Here is a 22,452-nt window from a genome sequence, read left to right on the forward strand (position 1 = left end):
TCTACAGTTGTGTGTGATGGCAGACGTTTACTGCAGTTTTATCCTTGTTGCCAATGTACGTAATAGTCATTAGCAGCTTGAACAGTTTTCTCAGCTTCAGTTATAACTAGGTTTAAATTTTAACGGTATATTTCCCGATTGATCTTTAATCTATATTGATCTCTGATCTATAGCGAATAAAGTTATTACATTAAGATGTCTCAGTTCTATTCTATACATAACGCCATTTATAACAAATACGGTAATGTTGCACTGTAGTACGATGATCGAAATACAAGCCAAACAGATGTTATCCAGTTCGGTTGTACTTAGAACAAAAAAAAAGTTGTTTCTCTTTCGGTTCTTCATGGCTGTACACGTTCATGCAACGAGTATAACGTTAAAACCATACTTTCATCATTCTCTTTTGCTGTTATTGAACTTATGTAACTAGAAGATGGATAAAGTTAGGCCATTGTAATTTGATCTCTCATAAAATCGAACTATCGTAAGACTAATGATCATAACCTGAACACTACAGCTACCTGTACACTGTATAAGAAACTTTATTATATCTTACATACTCTAGACACCCACATGTACTGTACAGTAAATTCTATAGTACTATACTGCATAAATATAATTTTACTTATTGCGCCGTTGTGGGATTACGGCGCCTTTGACTGGTCTAGAGTTCCAAAAGAAGGTGTGCGGCGGCCGTAGGCTTTAAAATCGTTCAGCGTCGAAAATCGCTTGGCGTCGGTGGCCAGGAACGGAACCCCTGCTGCTAACCGAGGGCCGCCTGTATATAGCTTAAGTCCCTGTGACGTCACGGCAGAATTCAAAACTCGCGGCAATCGCCGATTGGGTAGTCAGGTGTACCACCTGTGCGCCCTCTATCCAGGTACCTAGAACCATTCCAACTATTCCTCAGATCTTCCATGCCCCTAGTCTCTAGAGGGGAGGAGGGTGGGAATTAAATTATATACGTATATAACTACCAGGTAAGTATGTTCAAAAATTTATTTTAATATGAAAATATTTTTAAACATCTAACTTACCTGGTAGTTATATATATATAGCTGATTGACACCTTTGGTGGAGGGTCAGAGACAGCCAACATCGTTGGAATTGACATAAGAGTTAATAAACAAACTTATGGGTTCGTACCTGTTTAAGGAAGCTGACTTTAATAATCTCGTGCCTCATTATGTCTGCTTTCCTTAAGAGATCCAGCGATCCACCCAGGGGGCTGAAGACCTCAAGGAGCTGTCAACCAGTGCATAACCTCTATGTGACAGGACCTCATCTAATACCTTTGTTCCGGGCGCTACCAAGGAACAAAATGACCACCTGACTGAAAATCAATGGTTGTGGAAGCCTGCGTCCAGTCTCCACAAACAACCACAAAAATTCAACAGTTCCAAGGAAGGAAAAAGGTATAAGGTTATGGGATTGTAGGGGTAGCTCCTTCTCCCATTACTGCATTCGCTGTTACGAATGGTCCCAAAGTGCAACAGTCTTCATAAAGAGTCTGCACATGTTTCAAATAGTGTGAGGTAAACACTGACTTACTTCTGCAGAAAGTAGAGTCCATTATACTCTGTAAAGACCTGATCTGTCTGAAAGCTACAGATGTTGTCACTGTTCTAACTTCATGTGCTTTGACCTAGGGGAACTGACATTCTCCAACATTCTGGCAGTTCTTGACGCTTTGCGTCACTCATGATCTCCTTCTTATGAGGGATCTAGATTTCGAAGCTTAAAGCCAGCCCCGTCTAGGTACTGCATTGTCAGACGACGAAGAAAATTCTTTAACTTCGCCTATCCAATGGCGAGTATGAGTGTCCTGGGGACGGCTGCTCGGGAGCTAAAATCTCTCGTCTCCCTTTGTCGGTCGACTTTCCTTCTCACAGGGGTTGGTGAGCTTGGAAGGGGTCTAGGACCAGGAGTACGATAGATCAGAGCCGTATCAATCGAAAAAACATAATAATTTTTACCTCGCCTTTCCTATGGCGAGGGTGAACGTCCTGGGGATCATCAACAGGTACGCTTGAGGGGACGGCCGCTCGGTAGCTAAAGCCTCTCGCCTCCCTTCGTCGGTCGACATTCCTTCTCACAGGGGTTGGTGAGCTTGGAAGAGGCCTAGGACTAGGAGCACGACAGGTCCGAGCAGTCGCACCCTCCACTGCACTTGCACTTGCACTGATTTTAACAATGTAACTTGTGATTCTAAAATCTCTCACATTCGACCACGATTTCTCCCTGTTTCCACAGGGGATTATACCTTTACCAAAGGCTTGAATGGTCGCTATCATGTCCTATAAAGTTGGACCAACACTTATATCAGTAGGGGGAATAGAAACTATTACTATGAAAGCAGGGTCAATAGTATCACTAGTAAGGGAAAGAGAATCGTTAATTCCCTGACTATCTCTAGAAGAGCGAGACATAATACTCTTCGCTCTCCTGATGTTATTATTTTCAAGATTTCGCACATAGCAATAATATCTATCCAGTCATTTTCTCCTTGTATCATGCAAATGATCACTCTTGCTTCTCAATTTATATAATATTAACGAGAATCTATTGAGGTTTAACAAACCAAGAATTACATGCTCTCACTCACATTCTTACACTCGAAGCAGAGTCAGCCATGTTTGGAAAATGCGAAAGAGATCAAGAATAAGCAAGAGTCACAATAATGTAAACATTCTCTTATCATCATCATTCATTATGATTCATTATCATTATCAAGATGATATACATACACCCAACAACAAGCGAAAGCCAAAGCCAAAGTGTACTTCACCAAATCAATTGCGAAAAACACGGGCGAAAGCGAGTAAAATTCCACGATGTTAGCCGAAACGGCGGCAGGGAAGATCTGAAGAATAGTTGGAATGGTTCTAGGTACCTGGATAGAGGGCGCACAGGTGGTACACCTGACTACCCAATCGGCGATTGCCGCGAGTTTTGAATTCTGCCGTGACGTCACAGGGACTTAAGCTATATGTATATATATAACTACCAGGTAAGTTAGATGTTTAAAAATGAATTTTGTAGATTTAAGTGAAAGGTTGCCACTGTCTTTCACTAGATAGCACTCAAATATTTCAAGCACTTTTCCTTTTTTTTTCTGTTGATAGAAAAACTGTTGATGGAATTTTTCTTATCTAGAGATCAAGATTTTAGCAATTCAGTGCATAGAAATGCTAATGAAAGGTATACTAAAACAAATACAAACACTACTACTTCACCCTAAAACATAAACTCTTAGTTCTGATTACAAACCACTTGTCCAAGTAGTGTATTATTATCAATACAAAATAGTTTTACCAGACCACAGAGCTGAATATCAGCTCTCACAGGGTTAGCCCAAAGGATTGGTTTTTACTTACATTTTTTTTATATATTTTGTCAATTAACTCACAATTTTTCAAAAAGTTTATAACTGGATTAGTTGAAAATGTTGTTGAAGTTTTTGAGATGCAGTATAATATGTATGCAGAATCTATACCACTACTTTGGATAATCTGAACTTTTAATGAACGCACTAAATAAGGCAGGAATACCATAACATAGTGCAAAGTAATAAGGTGGGATAGCCACAAAACGACATGTTTGATTAGAAAGTGATAACTGGAAAAAGAAAAAAATTAATAAAAATTGGAAAGAGATTATCTAGTGCCAAAGCAACCCCAGTAGAATTTCCTCACTGAGCTAACACAACTGGAACATACGAAAGAAAGAGTTCAGCAGGCATTTCCTGCCCGTAAGTCAAAGGAGTGCATGTACCTATGGCAGTCACACAATGGTTACTCTTCTTTTGCTTTCAAGACTTCAAAAGCTTTGTCTTGGGAATTTGTAATGTGTATTGAGACCAATTATGACTGATAGATTTTGTAATGACACAAATACAAATGTCATACTATGGGCATGATTGTTATAGTACTCAACATGATGTTTAAGTGACTTACCTGTGAATTTTTCATCGGTATGTTACAGAAACTAAAAGACAAGTCATTGATTCTGCTATAACCTATTATTTGTGCATTATATCTGACATGTTAAAAGGTAGCATGGCTATATGTAGCTTGGTTCAGGCACTGATCCACCAGCACTATAAGGGACAGTTGAAGGGTACTGTGTATGAATGCTGAACTCTGTTGGGCAGGCACAGGGAAATCTGGCAGGAGTAATGGGAAAATTATAGAATTTATTTATTAATTGGTATTAATGAGTTAAAGCATGTTAACATTAACTTAAAAAACAAGTGGTTAGGATATACAAAATAAAGGATAAACATGTATCGGTGGGAGGAGAGCATAAGAAGCCAGCAAGTTATTTATTTGCTGGCCAACTAAACTGGGTAGCTATATAAAGTGGTCCTAATAATTTTTCAGCTATAACAACTGGGTACAGTACTCACTATAACATATACAGTACTGACGACAGCAAAGGACTACTAATAACTAATACTGAAAAATCTGCTATCACATAAAAGTATTACTAATCACTTCCACAGCTTAACTTGAAGAAATGCATTGTTAATGTTTCAGTGGTGCATTACTTGTAAATTTGATTGACTGTGATATACAAGAGGACTACACTGTTTTTATCAGATAGTTTATGGCAATGTCCAATATTCTGGCACACTCATAAAGTAAGACGCATAACCAAGTTTACTCTTGCTACTAAAACATTAGTCTTGTGTACTGTGATGAAACACAGGTCTTTTTTTTCTGTCTTTTTGACCAGTACTGTTGGCACTGAACCTAATATTAAATGTTATGTAGAATATTAAGTCTCTGATTAAGTCCTTGTCCTGAGATATGTTTGATAATGATAAAAGCTTGAGAATAAATTAGGATTTATGACTACTTATTTCTGAAATAACATATATACTATATCAATATTCTACTGAATGGATCAAGTATTCAACACAAGGAAAAAATTCACTTAAGCAGATAGGACCTTCTTTTTATGTATGATTTAGTGGTGGTTTTTAGTGGTCTAAAGGAAAAAAATAAGAGAATCTTATTTGTTAGAATTTAGTTTTTATATTAACAAACTTGCTTGTGTGTGATCAAACAATTAAATGGTTTCCTTTGAGCTTAAAACCAGAACAAAATCAAATTCTTTTACTGGTTTTCAGTGGTTGCTGTTTTGTAAAGTGAAAACAATGAGGTATTCTAGTGATTACAGCAGGTCAGCTAAGTTTCTTAAACTCACGTCAAGGTACCAGTTTTGAACAGTCATTAGTGATGCCTCTTTGAGTACATGAATTAAAGCCACAATTCTGGTCTCATGAAGCAAAGGGGTTAGAATTTTGAGTAGTGTACAAAGTAGGGAGACAGGGATATTCAGTGTTACTTGGGGGGGTCCAGGGAGGGCAAATCCTCCAGGGCTACGTCAGGGCACAGTGCCCTAAGTTAGGTTAGGAAGGTAAGGTCTGATTAGGTCAGGAAAGCATTGTAGGATAGGTTAAGATTTCTCATGCTTCTCACCCCTGTCTCCCTACTCTGCATCTGCTCCAGAATCTTTGTTTTGTCTAAACACATAGCACATACATAATCAAATTAACTTCTCTACAACATATTTACCACTTATTCAGTATGAATATATAATATGGAAATAAAAAGTACCTGCTATGCGCTGTGCCTTCTCTACGTTCCTGCATGCAAGAATAACACGTGCCCCTCGTCTAGCCAGGTCTAAGGCAGTTTCCTTACCAATACCTGAGAAAAGGTGAAAAAGCAGATTACAATCGAAAAAATATTCTATCTATCTGTCTGTCTATATGTCTTATCAAAAAGGACCGATTAAGCATGTTTGCTCAGAGTACAATCAAATAAAATCAGTGTAACAATAGAGATGTCTTGACTAAATGCCAACTTAAGAGAAAGTGAAGGTTTAACTAGGTGAGTGGGTGGGGTTCCCCCTCTCATTCATTACACCATCCTTATCCAAGTCATTAAAAAATTTCAGCACCCAAAAATAACTATGAGGTTTTGTATTCTACATATAAAAATTAAAAATGCAACTATATATAATAACAATATTACAGAAAAATTGTGATATTCCAGGAATAACTGACTGGCAAAAAACAGGCACTAATTTTATCTGCTACTCATAGCTACTAGGAAATGTAAATAACAGCTTGGTTACATATCCAAAATACCATATAGACAGTAGTTTGAAATTATGTTAAATCCAAGCTGGTGTAAATTACCAAAGAGCTCATTTTTTACAGCATGTTAAGCCAAAAAACACATTATTTTGCTTACCAGCCGAAGCACCTGTTACCAAAGCAGTCTTGCCATCTAGCCTTCTTTGAGAATGGCAATGTCCTGCCTGCCAGTTGTATACAACATTTAAAATGGCCACTGCAACTACAGGTATAAGAATAATGTACCACATTTTGTACCTTAGGACTTGTAGATGATATTACTGGAAATAGAAGAAATTGCACTAAAACTAAGCAAAGAACACAAATAAAATACGTATCTAACTATTGCATCTCCAACTTTAGTGTAGGTTATGGAATACTATAATTTTTAATATGCATTATTAGTAAAAAATGTTCATAGCATTAAATACACTGGGAACTGCATACACCACTTACCAAAGATAATTAAAATTACTGTAGTTGATTCAATAATGACTTGAAGCTTTAATATGACAATTTGTCGAAAATTGCATTTTTCCTAACTATACAAACCTGAGGTCCTTTACATATAGTCCCACCTCATGCCACCCCTCACTCTGCAACTTTTTGCATGGGCCTAAAGCAAAAGTGATTCTTCACCTCTCGGGCGCGCGGGCGCGCGCACGATCGGACAAGCAGTTAACTACCGTTCTCCCCTTGTTCGAAGCTTACGACCGTCCCAGCTGCCGCTAGTTACCTTCCTATTGTTAAAGGACCTCAGGTTTGTATAGTTAGGAAAAATGCAATTTTCGACAAATTGTCATTTGTTCCGATACGTAATACAAACCCTCGGTCCTTTAACAATAGGAAGACTCACTTCTTGGTGGGAGGAATCTGAGTCTTTTTGGTGAACAGACTGGTGTTCGTCCAACCCTGGAGTGCCTCCCTGGTCGTAAGAGCAAGGGAGGGATCCAAACCTCTGTCCGATTGATCGGGGTGTGCACCGCAGGATCAATGGTCAGACCTCTGGGCCAAGTACTAAGAGAGAGGCAAGCGTATCTCTTCGTACCAGCAAGCAAGAACTTGTTCCTGTTTGCAAGAGACAATCATAAAATGATGGGTTTGTCTCAATTTGGCATCCACTTCCTCCCCCTTGTTGGAGGAAGTGGTGGATATTTACTCCTATCCCTACTGAAAGGGATAGGATGGTGCTCTATTGAGTAGCTCACCTGCATCTCGTCCTTACCCAGCAGGGTGACGACCGTGTCCCTCTACCCAAAGGTAGAGGGAAGAAAAAGATGGGAAGAGGAGCCAGTCACACTCTCATTCCTCATCCATTCTTACGGTCACACCAGGACTCGATGCTGTTCAGCCTGCGAGGGTCTGGGTTAACTACACAACGTGTTGAGCAACCACCACGGTTCCCAAGGAAAAAGATCCAAGGAACTGTGGGCAATATCCTGAAGGTAGAAGGAGGTGCATGCGGTCCGGTTGGACCAGGCGCCTGCCTTCATTACCTGCGCCACGGAGAAGTTCTTGCGGAACGCGAGAGAATGATGAAGAGGCGTCCACACTCATCCTGGGTGTCGAGTTTCTTCAGACAGCCTCCGTCGCACCTTCACAGGACAAAGCAGCATAGCCTTCGTATCGGAGGCGGTGACGTCCATTAGGGAGGGTATTGTGAAGGACTCGAACCAATCGTCAGTTACCGAAGGGTTCTGAGTCTTCGCTACGAAGATCGGTACGAAATCGAGCGTCACAAATCCCCATCCCTTTGTGCTTGACTTCTCAAGAGAAGTCATGCAGTTACCTAAGACGAAAAGAAGGGAATAGTCGTATGACCTATCCCTCTTCTCGACTTTGGTTATGTACAGTACTCATCCTGACAAGCTATTAAGACGAAGTAATGATTGCTCTGGAACAACCGAACTAAGTCCACAGCATAGTTCGTAACTGACTCGGACGCTCTGACAGCTGCCGACTGACTGGTTCGGAATCAGTAGAGGCAAGTTGTCCAAGCATCCGGGTAAGTCACGTGACCTTCGCCCTTTAAAGAGTTATGCTGAGAGACCAAACAAATAAAAATATTTGTTTAGTCACCGATGCCGGACGGCGCGGCGATGATTCTCTTAATGCATAAGCTCAAAAGGCGAAAGTCAATTGCCTTCAAAAGACCGAGGTCCCTGATGGCAAGAAAATCTCATAGACGTTGAATCTCAGCTTAAGGAGAAACAACACTATGTGACGTTGAAGACGAAGGTAGGCAATGAATGCAACCTACGTCTTCCAGCTGAATCGAGAGAAGGAATCTCAAGATTCTAAACCTGTGCTTACAAATGACTGAAAACGCTAACCGCCATTTCATTGCTGTCCGTTGTGCAATGAAAGCGGGGCGTCTTCAGTAATGAAACACAGGGGAGAAGCCGCTTGAAGAACTGCTTCTCATGGGCTGAACGTTTGGAAGTAGAGCTGGCAGGTGTGGGAGTAGGCGATGTCTTTCAATACATCTGCTAATCCGGGGTGAACAATGAACAATTGTACACCTCCGAATACAAGATATTTTGAGGACAAACTCAGATTCCGCAAAAATCATTCGCATTATCGGGAATACGATGCAGCAAGAGACTATTACAGAATTCTGTTTACCGTGCGGTAAACAGAAAGATGAGAGTCGAATAGATATCTCTGTTTAAAATTCTCGCAATACCGAAGACGATGAATACTAGCGTTTCTCAGCAGTAGATGGTCATTCATGTATGCGAGAATCCCCGTTAATCAGAGACTTAAGTCCGTGATTGTTGGGCAGAGATACGGTTGTTATTCAATCAAAGCAGGTGAGAAAGACATAAACAACCGTCTTATCCTCAAAAGCGGCAGCTGATACTGAAATGCCTCGGGCAATTCAATACGCAGTAGCTGTCGCTGACTCGTCATCCTGAGTTGCCAAGTAATCCTTTCCACGAAGGAATGCGTTCGGCTAGAACCACCGAGCATAAAAAGATATGCTCGAGCAATTATATTTAAGCGAAACGAATTTCGGTAAATATAAAAGCTAAAATGGTGTTGTTGTGACAACACCATAAGTATTATAAAATTGAAAGCTGGAAACTCCTGGGAGGTTGCAGGCAACCCAAGGGTTGCAGTTTCCAATTAGAATACTTTTCGTCTAAGTCGCAATCCGTAGAATAACCAGATATGCGCCTACGGACCATTTAACAATGCATTAGCAGAATCATGTCGCGAGGTTAATATACGTAGTATATTTGTAGGATTCTGAACAACGATCTCATCCTAAATTCTTTCCTTCAAGAAAACAAAATAAGGAGGTGGAGATCGACCACCTTCGTTCTCTATTAAAGAGAGTGAAGGAGAAGTCTTCCTCGAAGGAAAGCTTCAATGGTGAACGAATACTAAGACGATAGTTCCAGCCAAACTGGATATTCCCGTCCGTTCTTCTCTATTCCAGGTTGGTCGCCTACTGTGAGATAGTCTTCTTTCAGCAGCAGTCTTCTTCCTAATGCTAGAAATTCCAGGAATTCGAGCATAGGCGAGGTTCCCGATTATCGTGTAACATATCGGGGATTCTCGTCTCGCTCACTTTGGACCGTGGTCTCGCCTAAGTGTTTGGAGATCGTAAGAAACTCTAAACACTCTGAATGCGCTAGAAATTCCGTAGAATTCTAAGCAGTCTGCGAAACCCCCACCGAATTCGTCAAACGATATCGGCTGGTGGTCCTCTCGATTCCCGTAGAAATCGAGAATGGGGCAGGATCCCTCCTCAACGACCGGGGCTTACGTCAGGTAGGACCCGAAGGTCCCCCCTGGTAGCGCAGTCCCCAACGTGGGATCCTACAGAGAAACCTCTGTAGGATCCTTCCCTTTCCCTCGTAGCCGTAAGGAGAGAGGGAATGGGGGAGGAATTGGATACTCGCTCGCCTTCCCAGTGGAACTAGCAGTTGGAGAAGAGTAGGAGCAGCCATCGCCTTGCGGCGATGGCCTCTCAGAGTCTGGGAAACGTATCGTCAGGAGAAAAGAAAACGTTTTTCCCCGAGGAGGGTTACGAACTCTCACTGTAGGTAAGGGTCTGCCGCCACTGTGAACGTCGTCTGGGTGGGGCTGATCGACACCTGACAGGAGAGAGCCGATACCGTCCTCCGACTCATTCCAGTCCTCGTCGAGGTCGAAACCTCTCAGGAGGACCGAAGGAGTATTTAAATACGGTGTCCGAAGACACGTAGAAACGCCGCTGTCGCAGTAGAGGAGGTGGAAGTAGCTTGATCGACCGGCCAGAACTGAGAGAGCCTTCTTGTCCGGCGAGACGAGAGCTCTTGGTTCAAGACAGAATCGGTAAGCTCCGATCGCGGCATACCCACCGTCGGTTTGGGTTCCCTCTCGGGCCCCAAAACGACTCGAGCAGAGACATGGGGCTCTGCTCGGTGGGAGCGGCGATCCTTCCCCCCCGGTCGTTGTGCTGACGAATCAGTGCAATAACCTGGGTAAAGTTACTCTGAATCTCGGAAGTTACAGCGTCTTGAGGAGTAGGACCGTCCAGTCCCTCCAACAAGAGCAGCTCCCAGGACCCTCCTCCTTCAGAAGAAGGACCAGCAACAGATCCCTGACGGTTGCCTCCAATCACTTGCGCGTACGTCCTGGTTGGTCCTAAGACCAACCTGGCACGTGCGGCGTAGTGACGGGATCGTGAGCGGCGCATCTCTCACGATCACTCCTATATACCTAGCTCTTCCTGGCGTATGCCGAGGAAGTTGAAGGTATCGGAGAGACAGAACTGACGCTACCCCCTCTCCCCCCCTGACGGTCGCCTCCAATCACTTGCGCGTACGTCCTGGTTGGTCCTAAGACCATACTGGCACGTGCGGCGTCGTGACGGGATCGTGAGCGGCGCACTCTCAGATCACTCCTAGCTACCTCGCTCTTCCCGGTGTAGCCCGAGGAAGTTGAAGGTAGTGGAGAGACAGACCTGACGCTCCCCCCCCCGCTCGCTGGCAGGACCAGCGTACGTGGGGGGCTGCAGCCGATCACCAACCCGCGGTGGGGATCGATCTGCAGGCCTGGCCGTGCCGCTCCCCTGTGGCGAGCGGCTCGACTGAGCACGTCGACCCCGGTCCCGTGCGTCAGACGAGCTGCTGCTGGTCACCGTATCCGCCCGGTCCCTGTGGGAGCGGCGGTCAGGTGACCTGCAGAGCTCGCTTTCGCCGTGAGGACCGGTGAGCGTCCTCGCGGCACGTCAAACCGCTGGTACCAACCGAGGCTGGTACCGTCGGTCGAGGGGACCTGGGGGACCTCTTCCCAGCCTCAACCGTGGCCGGTCAGAGACCGTCACGTCCACCCGAGGTACCGGCTGGTCGCTGCGAGAGCGGCCGCTGGCCTGGCGAGAGTCACCTGAGCGGCTCTCGACAGTCTTCTGCTCCGTGCCTCGGTCATGACGCTGAGCGAACTCAGGCGTCTTAACTTTGGCTGCACGGTCACCCGAAGGAGATCGTACACTCGGAACTTCTCGCGGACGAGAAACCGAGCGGTACCTGGCTTAGCAGCAGAGCTGCCAAGACCAGGCGAGGGTGTACCAGCGGTAGCCAGGCACACCCTTGGTCCCCGTCTTCTTCTTCTTCTCAGAAGGGGAGACGGGCCCCGCTTCCCGAAGGAACAGGAGGACCAGCAGAAGAAACCCCCCCGTCACACCGGAATGTGACGAGCCCTTCGAAGTTCCCGAAGGAGTCTTCTTAGGGGAATAACAAAACCCGGTTACCAGCTGGGTCGCTGCCGAGAGCGGCCGCTGGCCTGGCAAGAGTCACCTGAGCGGTTCTCGCCAGCCTTCTGCTCCGTGCCGTGGTCTTGGCGCCGAGCGAAACTCTGGCGCCGAAACTTTGGCTGCACGGTCTCCCGAGGGAGAGCGTACACTCGGGATCTCGACGAACGAGAGACCGAGCCGGAACCTGGCGTAGCGGCATCGCAGCTAGCACCAGGCGAGGAAGTACCAGAGCTAACCGATACTCCTCTGGGTCCCCGTCTATCTCTTCCTTACGGAAGGGGAGACGGGGGCCCCCCCCGCTCCCGAAGGAGCAAGGACCAGCAGAAGGACCCCCCGTCCCACCGAGGTGGGACGGGCCCTTAGAAGTTCCCGAAGGAGACTTCTTAGGGGGGGGAGGCAGCCTTCTTCTTCTTCGGCTTATGGGCCTTAGAAGTCGAAGGGGAAGAGGCAGCAACAGACGAAGATGACACCTTCCTCTTCTTCGTCAGCTCACGCAGGACAGTCGTCAGGTCCTCCATCCAGGCCGGAGTCGGGCCTATTGCCGAAGCAACACGGCCCGACTGCACCTGTCCGGAAGGACCTGGGACTGGGGAAGACACACCATGGGCAGGACCAGCATGGACAGGCGCAGGAAACCAGGAGCGACAGGAACAGCAACCAGCTCAGCTTAAGCGGCAGGAACAGCGGCAGCGGTAAACACAGAAGGGACAGCCAAGCCAGTAGCGGGAACCACATCAGCGACAGGTACGGCAGGCCCAGCCATCGCCTCGTAGAATCATCGGCAGCCAGCGTGGTACTGGCGGCCGGTCCAGGGGCGAGCTGCTGGAACAGCGGAAGTCTGGGGCAGGCAACACAAGAAGAAAACACAGGCGGCGGCGGCATACCCCTCCTCGGTACGGCGGCGACCGGCCCTAGAAGCGGCAGACGGCGTCACCGACACAGCATGGGGAGTGTAGACCAGCGGGAAGCAGCATAAGCGGCCGTGAAGGTTGTAGTGGAGACCATCCCAAGGTCACCGCCCCAGACCTCGCTAGACTCTGCAGCAGATCGTGGATGCTAGGCACGCCCTGCAGCCGCAGTGGTCCATACCTGTCCAAGGTCGTCTCCCACGGCTGTAGCACCTGCGGTAGCACAGACAGATTAGTAAGAGGGGTTCCCTCACGCACGGGGGGGGGGGAGACATGCCCACCCGAACCCCGGAACGGAAGGAAGACCCAAAAACAAAATACGAGGAAAGCTGAGCGGGGGGGGCAGGAAAGAAGACGAAGAATCGGATACCAAGGGAGTCGCGGGAGAGCTTTCCGACGACTTCCTGGCAGACCTTCGCTTCCCCTACCCCCGCACAGCAGTGAAAAGTAATATTGAAAATGAAACAGAATACTGCACTTGCGATTCACTTCATAGAACTTAAAGAGGGAAAAATCAATTCCCGGTAAAGAGCGGAAACTTGATCCATAATAATATGATGCTATCATAAATATATATGAAACATTGAACAATACTGCACTTGCTATTTTCACTTTCACAGCAATAATCGTAAGGATTAATTCCCGGGTAAGAGCGGAAATTGATCCAAAATTAAAATTTCGATTGCAAATTAATAAATGAAAACTGAAAAGAAAACTGTCCATTGCGAATCCACTTTCATTGCATTCTATTCATACAAAATAAGAGGCTCTTGCCGAGCGCAATCAAGCTCTCGGCAACGAACGCACAGGGCAAAAATATAATGAAAAAGAGTACTTACATCTTTCAATTACACACTTTCGCCCAAAAATACATGACTCGGCGCGTGAGTTGGGGCCCGGGGGGGGGCCCGCCCTCGGCACCGAGACGTTAAGTTCAAAAGGGTTCAATTCATGAAAAGAGCGGAAATCGCCGTCTCTACGGCGATAGCTCCATGTTGATTCATAATTAAGTAATGAAAATGAAAACAGTGTACTTACAGTTTCATTTTCAAGTCAAACCAAACCATTAGTAGAAAACACAATATAAACAAAGCATACGACGATGAAGCGGGCAGAGAGCGATGACGAACACGTCCTTCACACCCGCGGCCGAAAGCAAAAGTGATTCTTCACCTCTCGGGCGCGCGGGCGCGCGCACGATCGGACAAGCAGTTAACTTACCGTTTCTCCCGCCCTGTTCGAAGCTTACGACCGTCCCAGCTGCCGCTAGTTACCTTCCTATTGTTAAAGGACCGAGGGTTTGTATTACGTATCGGAACAATTTATATTTTGAATATGCAAATGCTAAATTTTAACACATCACTAGATTCCACCATTATTCTAACATCCACAATACTTTTACAGCAATTATCTAATATCTTGAGTAGGTAAACTAATATACTATGTAGAATTAGAATTTTAAGAGGAATATTATGGTACTACAGGCAGTCCCCAGGTTACAACGGAGGTTCCGTTCTTGAGACGCATCGTAAGCCGAAAATCGTCGTAAGCCGGAACATCTTCAAAAATCCTAAGAAGATCTTACTTTTAATGCTTTGGGTGCATTGAAAAATGATATTGTTATGATACAATAAAGTTTCATACATACTTACCTGGCAGATATATACATAGCTATCGACTCCGTCGTCCCCGACAGAAATTCGAATTTCGCGGCACACGCTACAGGTAGGTCAGGTGATCTACCTGCCTGCCGCTGGTGGCAGGACTAGGAACTATCCCCGTTTTCTAATCAGATTCTCTCTTCCACCTGTCTCCTGCGGGGAGGCTGGGTGGGTCTTTAATTGTATATATCTGCCAGGTAAGTATGTATGAAACTTTATTGTATCATAACAATATCATTTTCATACATTCAACTTACCTGTCAGATATATACATAGCTGATTGACACCCTTTGGTGGAGGGCAAGAGACAGCTAATTACTGACTAGACAGGTAAACAACATATGTTGTAGGTATTTATAGACCTTAGTTCCTCTGTGTTTCTAGACGAAGGGTTGACTTCCTAGCTATTGCATAGGAGTCTGCTTCATCTCAAGAGCCTTAGCGAGATAGTGATCTGTGGCCAAGAGTTCTTGTGGATCTGTCGATGGGGTCTCTTCCCACTTTACTCGACAGAACCTAACTGGCGTTTGTCAATGGGAGCACATCCGCTTATATGACAACACGCACTTCTATTTAAGGAGCGCAACACCGATCCCGATCACCTGTTCCTAACATGAGGGTTCGCGCTAAATTGAAAGAGAGTTATCCCCCAACCTCCTTTCAAACCTCCAATAAAAATCATTGAGTTAAAATAAATTCAACTCATTATTAAAGGATCAGTGTCGGCTCCTTATCCCAGCAACGTATCCGCTGATACGTATAAACCAAGAGAGAAGAATCTCTCGTAGGTTAACTTGAAGTCCTTCGTGTAATGAGCAGTCAACACATAGTTGCATCTCTTTATATGTTAAAGCTAATATGTCTTCCTGACATATTGTTACGAAAAGAACAAGAATTTGCAAAAGCTCGCACTTCATGAGCTTTTTAAATTCTCAGCTGTTTGAAGGTATCATCAAGTCACTTATGAAGTGCTTTAGAGATCACCATTGTTTCAAAGAAGACTAGGACTTTCTTTGAACTGGATCTCATCTGGATGAAGCCTAACGCCTGGCTTGCGCCTGGCTGGCGCGAGGAGTATCCTGTTTAGCATACTCCTGGCGCCTGACAGTCGTAAAACTCTTCGAATACTCCTGCCGTCTGGAAGGCGCATCTCGCTCCCAAATACTCCTGGCGCCTGTTAGAGTATTAAGCTCCAGAATACTCCTGGCCCGCCTGGCAGGAGTATCGCGCTTCGAATACTCCTGGCGCCTGGCAGGAGTATCGTGCTTCGAATACTCCTGGCGCTTGGCAGGAGTATCGCGCTTCGAATACTCCTGTCACCTGGCAGGAGTATCGCGCTTCGAATACTCCTGGCGCCTGTTAGGAGTATTAAGCTCAGAATACTCCTGGCGCCCTGGCAGGAGTATCGACGCTCCGAATACTCCTGGTGCCTGGGAGGAGTATCGCGATCGGAATACCCTCCTCGTCCTCTGAATACTCCTGGCGCCTGGCAGGAGTATCGCTCTCCGAATACTCCTGGCGCCTGGGAGGAGTATCGTGCTCGGAATACTCCTGGCGGCCTGGCAGAAGTATCGCTTTCCTAGGAGGAGCATCGTGATCGGAATACTCCTGGCGCCTGGTAGGAGTATCACGTTCCGAATACTCCTGGCGCCTGGGAGGAGTATCGTGCTCATCGGAATACTCCTGGTGCTTGGCAGGAGTATCGCGTTCCGAATACTCCTGGCGCCTGTTAGGAGTATTAAGCTCAGAATACTCCTGGCGCTTGGTAGGCACATCGCGCTTCGAATACTCCTGGCGCCTGGTAGGAGTAAGAAGTCTAGAATACTCCTGGCTCCTGGGAGGAGTATCGAGGTCAGAGTACTCAAGGCGCCTGGCAGGAGTATCTCTTCCCGTAATACTCCTGACCTATGGAAGGCGCATCTAGTTCCGAATAATCCTGTGGCTTGGTAGGAGTATCGCTCATGGAATGGCCTTTCGAATGGCAAGTATATTGCGCTTAGGCGGGCGCTATACTCCTATCAGGAGTTCTCTCTCTCAGTTGGCTCTTGTTGCTTGGATGAAGATCTTGGCCTAGAACGATCTACAGTAAAGTCAGGCTCTTTGCGCCTACTTGGCGCCTGGCTCCTAGTTGGCGCCAGACGCTTGGCAGGAGTTACTTCCTTTCCCAGTCTCGCGCCTAACGCATCGCTCCCCCAGAGATGGCCGCTTGTGCGACAACTCCCTGTAGGGTTCGTCGCGCCCGACAGGAGATCGGTATTTGGATCTTCTTAATCAGAAGTCTGTCATCCTTTTTTACGAGTAGGATCCTTAGAAAGTACTCCTACCAAAGACGCTAATTGCTCCTGCACATTCATCACAATTTAGTCCCGCTCCATCCAGTAGACAATAGGAAATCTCAAAAGTCCAAGAGACAAGTCTTCCTCCGAGGAGGATCATTATTGCATACTTCCGTTGCTAACGAGTTCTCCTCCTACATGTTGATGAGTTTTCTCGTTGCAGAAGCTTCCCTATCCTTGCCCGAAGGAAGGGAAGGAGCTTGGAATTTAAAGAGATTCTGAGCTGAAATTGGTTGATTTCTAGCTCTTGAATGTATCTCTCTGAACCTTTTGGGAAGTAGTTGGAGCCCTTCTCGCGTTCCAAAGACTCTGTCAGTAAACGTTTAAACCTTTTCTTCTTCTGTAGATGACAATGTCACTACATTACCCGGACAACGAAACCTCTATCTAAAAGCGTTGATCCAGGAATAAAAGGCTTTAGTTCTCTTGCCAAACATACTATGCTGGCCAGAACCCATTGCCGAGTCGTCATAGAATTTGATTCCAGATTCTAAAGCCCAAAATTTCACTTGTCCTTTTGATCGTTTAGGACCAAGAGAAACATTTGATTAGGAGCAGTTCCATCTTGTCGGAACACGGAATCTGAGGCCCAAATTAGGATCCCATTCTAAGTATAAGCTCTCTTACTCTTATCGTATAGAGGTATTGTATAAGATCCGAAGATCTTAATTCTCTACTATCTCTAATATTCTTTGTCTAGACAGAATATATCTTTTCACTGTGTTCATTGATAGCATAAATTACCAGGTGATTCTTCCCTCTGAAAGGGAAGAAAACCATTATGTGGTTCACAGAGGTATCGGAAGAGGAAGAGGACAGTTTCCCCTTTCTATCTAGCACGATCTGCAGCAACTCTATGTCTTTAACATATTTAAAGGAATTATCAAGCTTCCCTTGAAAAATCCTCTCATTCATATTTACTTCTGGTCAGTCTGCACGCAGACAGACTCAGAGTGAATAGGTTTTTCAGGTCCAATATTTATAATAGATTCCGATCAAATCTCTTAGAAAAACCTTCCGACCCATGCTGAAAGAAGAACGTGACTTCTGTGAATCCAACCTTTTATTGCCAAAATGATGCATTCATCTTCTTCCTTAGACGCCCATTTATTTTAATATGTGTTAAGAATATATACAACTAGGGGAAAAAAAAAAACTAAAGTTTATTCCCCTATTTAATTTAAAGATGGCGTATCTTGCTACCTCTCTTGTTTCGAGGAAAAGGAAGCAATCTATAAGAAGGTCGTTCATCCTCTGCCTTGCGAAGATATCTGTGAATATTTTCCGCAGGGTCTGACAACTCTTTCCAATGAATGTTAAATCGTGCTCTGCCGAACTAAAATTCTTTATAATCCTATCACATTGTGGTAAAACAGCAGCATTCATCTAGGAAACTCTTGTAAGGATAGTAGGAACGCTGTAATTAACCACGGTGTGTGCATAAGGCTTAAGCGTATCGTTATCTTAAGGTGAATTTCCTACTACATTCTTTCCTCGCCGAGGCAGAGAGATATCCTTAGCAAAACGAATACGATGTTATTCATGTTTGCCTAAAAAATCCCCTCAATTCGTGGTTAAGTCCCTGATTGTATGGGGAATATACGGTGAAGCATTCGATCCTTTAGGAGAGAAAGATGTAACCACCCGTTCACGACCGAGAACCGGATGGTACTAGGTTGGCTCACAATTACAGCCGTGTCGTTCACTGCCTGGCTGCATTCATTCTGAGTTGCCAGTTACTCCCTTCAATGAATGGATATAATAAAATTATTCTCGAGTCTAAGAAAGCTCTCAATAATGCAAATTTTAGGCAAACAACCTTTGTTAAATACCGAGGCTGAATAGGTATTGTCGTAACAAACCTTTTAAGCGAAGTCTTTACTAGGAAAATCCTGTAAGGATATAGACAATTCCGTAGCGAACCAGAAAGGCAACTATGGTATGCGTATTATGACTTGTCATTCAGTAGTCATATCAGCAAGCCTTCTCCGACACTCTTTCCTTTCCGACATGCAGAGAAAGAATAGAAATCTTACTCTCTTCGTTCATTTCGTCAATAATCCCGAATGAGTATTAGTCGAAAGATATTGCAAATGACAACCGAGGATCGAAGAGAATCTCTCCAGCTTTTATTATCTTGGAGATAAGTCCGTATTTCACGCCTTTCTTATCTGGAAGAGCCTCTAATCAATGAATGAGAGCTCGTACGAATCTTGTTCCACTTCCAAACGATTGCCCCTCTTTCTGTAAATGGTTGGTTGCAATCTATTTTAGAAGGAGGATGATTTTAATATCCTCTTACTAATACTGAACTAATTCTCACAATTCTGCTCTATCTTCCATTCCTCAATTTGGGGCAAGATTGAGCAACCGAAGGAGAGCGCTTCCTTTCGAAAGGTGAAGGGCTATTCGCAGTACCGACTCTAACCTGACAAGGGCTACGGCAGCCTGTGCTACATCTTGAGTCCCTGCCTGGAAAAAACCGAACTTGCTCTTGCCTTTATTGCATTAAGACGATCCTGACAAGGGCAATGGCCGCCTGCGCGACAACTCCCGTCCCTATCAGGAGAAGCCTCGAATGTCTTTCACCCTTCGCCTGGAAGACTCTCGGCGGTTGTCAGGCTCTTCTTGTAGGAGAAAGTGTCTGGCGCTAAGCAGGAGTATCTTGCCTAGAATACTCCTGGCGCCTGGTAGGAGTATCACGTTCCGAATACTCCTGGCGCCTGGGAGGAGTATCGTGCTCGTCGGAATACTCCTGGTGCTTGGCAGGAGTATCGCGTTTCGAATACTCCTGGCGCCTGGGAGGAGTATCGTGATCAGAATACTCCTGGATCCTAGAAGACGTATCGCCCTTGGAAAGTTTTCTTGTTGGAAAGTTCCGAGCATCTGAAAGGCGATCCTCGCCTGGAAAGTTCTGTACGTCTGGAAGGTTATTCGAATCTGGAATCTTCCGCCTTCTGGAAGATCCTGTGTGCGGAAGGTTCTGATCTCTTGTATATTGTTCTTGCTTAGAATTCGACAATACTTCCATTTTCGGACATAGCCCTCCCTTTCTTCTGAATGAGAAGGACTTCCATTTCCGATAAAGATCCTGGTTCATAGTCTTTCAGGCGCTTTGCGCCCATATTCAGGCCCTTCAGGTGCTTTGCGCCTCGTTTCAGGCGCTTTGCGCCTTGTTTCAGACGCTTTAGGCGCATTGAGCCTCGTTACCGGAGCTTCATGCCCAAGGAGCTAGAAGTCTTAAAAAGTTGATATATATGTGTACTCACTAAACGAGATCCATATAATTCATTCGATCAACAAATATTCTTTAATATCTAATTCGTTCTTCTCAGAATAGATATATTTTCATATACTTCTCCTTTCTCTGTCTCTTCTGAGGTTCCGATAGCCAGACGAGATTATCTTGCATCTTCATTTAATCTACGCCGTTGAATGTTTTACTCCTTATTCGTCAAGACGATAATAAAAAGGGGAACACATTGAATTAGGATGCCTTTCCAATGGCTATCCCTGGCAGTCTGGAACGTTCTACAGAACCTGCCGAGGGGACGCCTGAACGGTGGGGGTTCTCCATAACCTCCGTACGGCTTTCGACATTCCTTCTCCTCCGGGCCAGGGAGCTTGGAAGAGGTCTAGGCCTGGAGCGAGACAGAGCCGATCAGACGCACCCTCTATTGCAATGGGGAACACTATAATCACTTCTTACCTTATAATAGCTCGTATCTTGAGCCACATTCCTTTATCTTCAAATTGCAAATGAATTTGTAGTTTCTGTGAAGTAAGAAGGTGATGAGGAAACAACACTACTAGTACTGTTAATATTCTAACTGCTTGTCAGAACGAGGGCTATTAAAGCTTCTACAGAAAGCATATCTAGTTCTATGTTTTCTGACTTCCTCAAATAGGAAGTTACCTTATTTTCCTCAATCAAATTCTAACATTTATTACACTTTATCAATGAATAAATATTTATATTTCCCTTTCTTGCAAACTATGTAATTGTCTACCGAAAACTTCGGAGTTTACACATACTCTATTCTTCGAAAACTTCGAAGTTTTAATTCATTAAAAGTTATTACAAGTTATCAAAAAAGTTATTAAAAACGTATGCCAAACCACGATCCAGTACTTCCCTGTAAAAGTCGGCCCAGAAGATCGATGGCGATGAAACACGAAAATCAAATCAGGAGGGAAAGCAAACATATGTTTACCTTCCCAGCGACAGAGAGAATCTGATTAGAAAACGGGGATAGTTCCTAGTCCTGCCACCCAGCGGCAGGCAGGTAGATCACCTGACCTACCTGTAGCGTGTGCCGCGAAATTCGAATTTCTGTCGGGGACGACGGAGTCGATAGCTATGTATATATCTGACAGGTAAGTTGAATGTATGAAACTATGTAAACTGCATTCTTATTGCATTTTTCATAAAAAAAACCTTCAAATATTGATTATTTTGCATTTTTGGTGTCATATTTCATCTGCCAGATCAGTGTTGTAGAAGTCGAAACCCTGGAACATGTGTCGTAACTCTGGAAATAATGTCTGATGAATATAATTGAGAAGCGCCTTAACCTCGGAACGTCGTGGAACGTCGTAAGCCGAACCCATCGTAACCCGGGGACTGCCTGTATATTGAACATTATCAAAATAAGAAGAAATGAATAAAATACTATAATATACTTGCTTCATTTTTGAAGAGCTGTTTCATAAATGCAAACCCCTTAGTTTACTTATGCATGCTGATCACTGAGAAATTAAATTATTCTTCCAGAACAAAGAATTGTTTTCTCACAGTTTAGTCTCCAATTCAAAAATGCCCTTACCATATCCTTATCTGGCATGTTATGCCTGAGACACCTGAAACTAAAGCATTTTCAAATTGCCGGGGTTGGGAAGACAGCACTCAAAAGAAAATAATGGTTTTACCATGAAACACCAAAAAGTGTTTCAAATGTTGCATGTTTGTATAATATGTGGTAAATTCTTTTGCTCTCCTCTTGCAATGCAAGATTGTTGTTTATGTAGAAAACTTATATGTAATGACTCATCAGCTTTCTGTCTAAATAAGAGACTTTCATAAAAGACAATTACAAGAACACACCTACTTTCTCTTCAAGGTCTATTGTACTTCCTTTTGCACAGCCATCTAAAAAATGCCCGCTTGCATAGTATAACACTGAGGTACAGTATTTGGGATTATAAAGGAGTATTCAAAATACGAACCAAGAGCATTAAGTTGACTGCAGATCATATAAACTATCAAGTGCGAAAAACTTTAAATAAGGGTAAACACAATGACATGTAAATGCTTGTTCAGCAATAGAGTCTACGGTCACCATACAACAAGTGGACTAGTACTAAGCAGCAAAAGGAACCTGGGCTTCAAGCGTTTCAGCTCCAGCAGTGCCTTCACCTCTGCACCAAGGACCAAAGCTTTGGGCAATCAAGGAAGGTACGCCAGAATATGGATGGGCGGGAAGATTCATTGAAAGGTGGTCTGTAACCATCCTGCAGGGAACAGACCCTCTAGACTTCCATGCTGCTTATTAGCAGGTCAGGTATCCAGAAACTAGCAGCAGATGGGGAGTGGGGACTACATATCCCAACATCTTGGGGTATGCTGAGCCCTACAAAAAATATACAATCG

At 44.6% G+C, this 22,452-nt stretch overlaps 1 protein-coding gene across 5 annotated transcripts in view; it reads right to left on the reverse strand.

Annotated features, from left to right (window-relative positions):
* Window positions 1-22,452, reverse strand: part of LOC135196464 (retinol dehydrogenase 13-like) — a 152,690-nt gene that overhangs the window by 52,111 nt on the left and 78,127 nt on the right. For all 5 annotated transcript variants that reach the window (XM_064223315.1, XM_064223314.1, XM_064223316.1 and 2 more), the window contains 2 exons: window positions 6,270-6,432; window positions 5,628-5,720 (listed from right to left, as the gene is read on the reverse strand). In XM_064223315.1, the coding sequence (XP_064079385.1) occupies window positions 5,628-5,720; window positions 6,270-6,402 (226 nt within the window). In that variant the 5' untranslated portion in view covers window positions 6,403-6,432. The remainder of the gene's footprint in view (window positions 1-5,627; window positions 5,721-6,269; window positions 6,433-22,452) is intronic.

The sequence above is a fragment of the Macrobrachium nipponense genome, chromosome 17, assembly GCF_015104395.2.
Source record: "Macrobrachium nipponense isolate FS-2020 chromosome 17, ASM1510439v2, whole genome shotgun sequence".
Lineage (NCBI taxonomy): Eukaryota > Metazoa > Arthropoda > Malacostraca > Decapoda > Palaemonidae > Macrobrachium > Macrobrachium nipponense.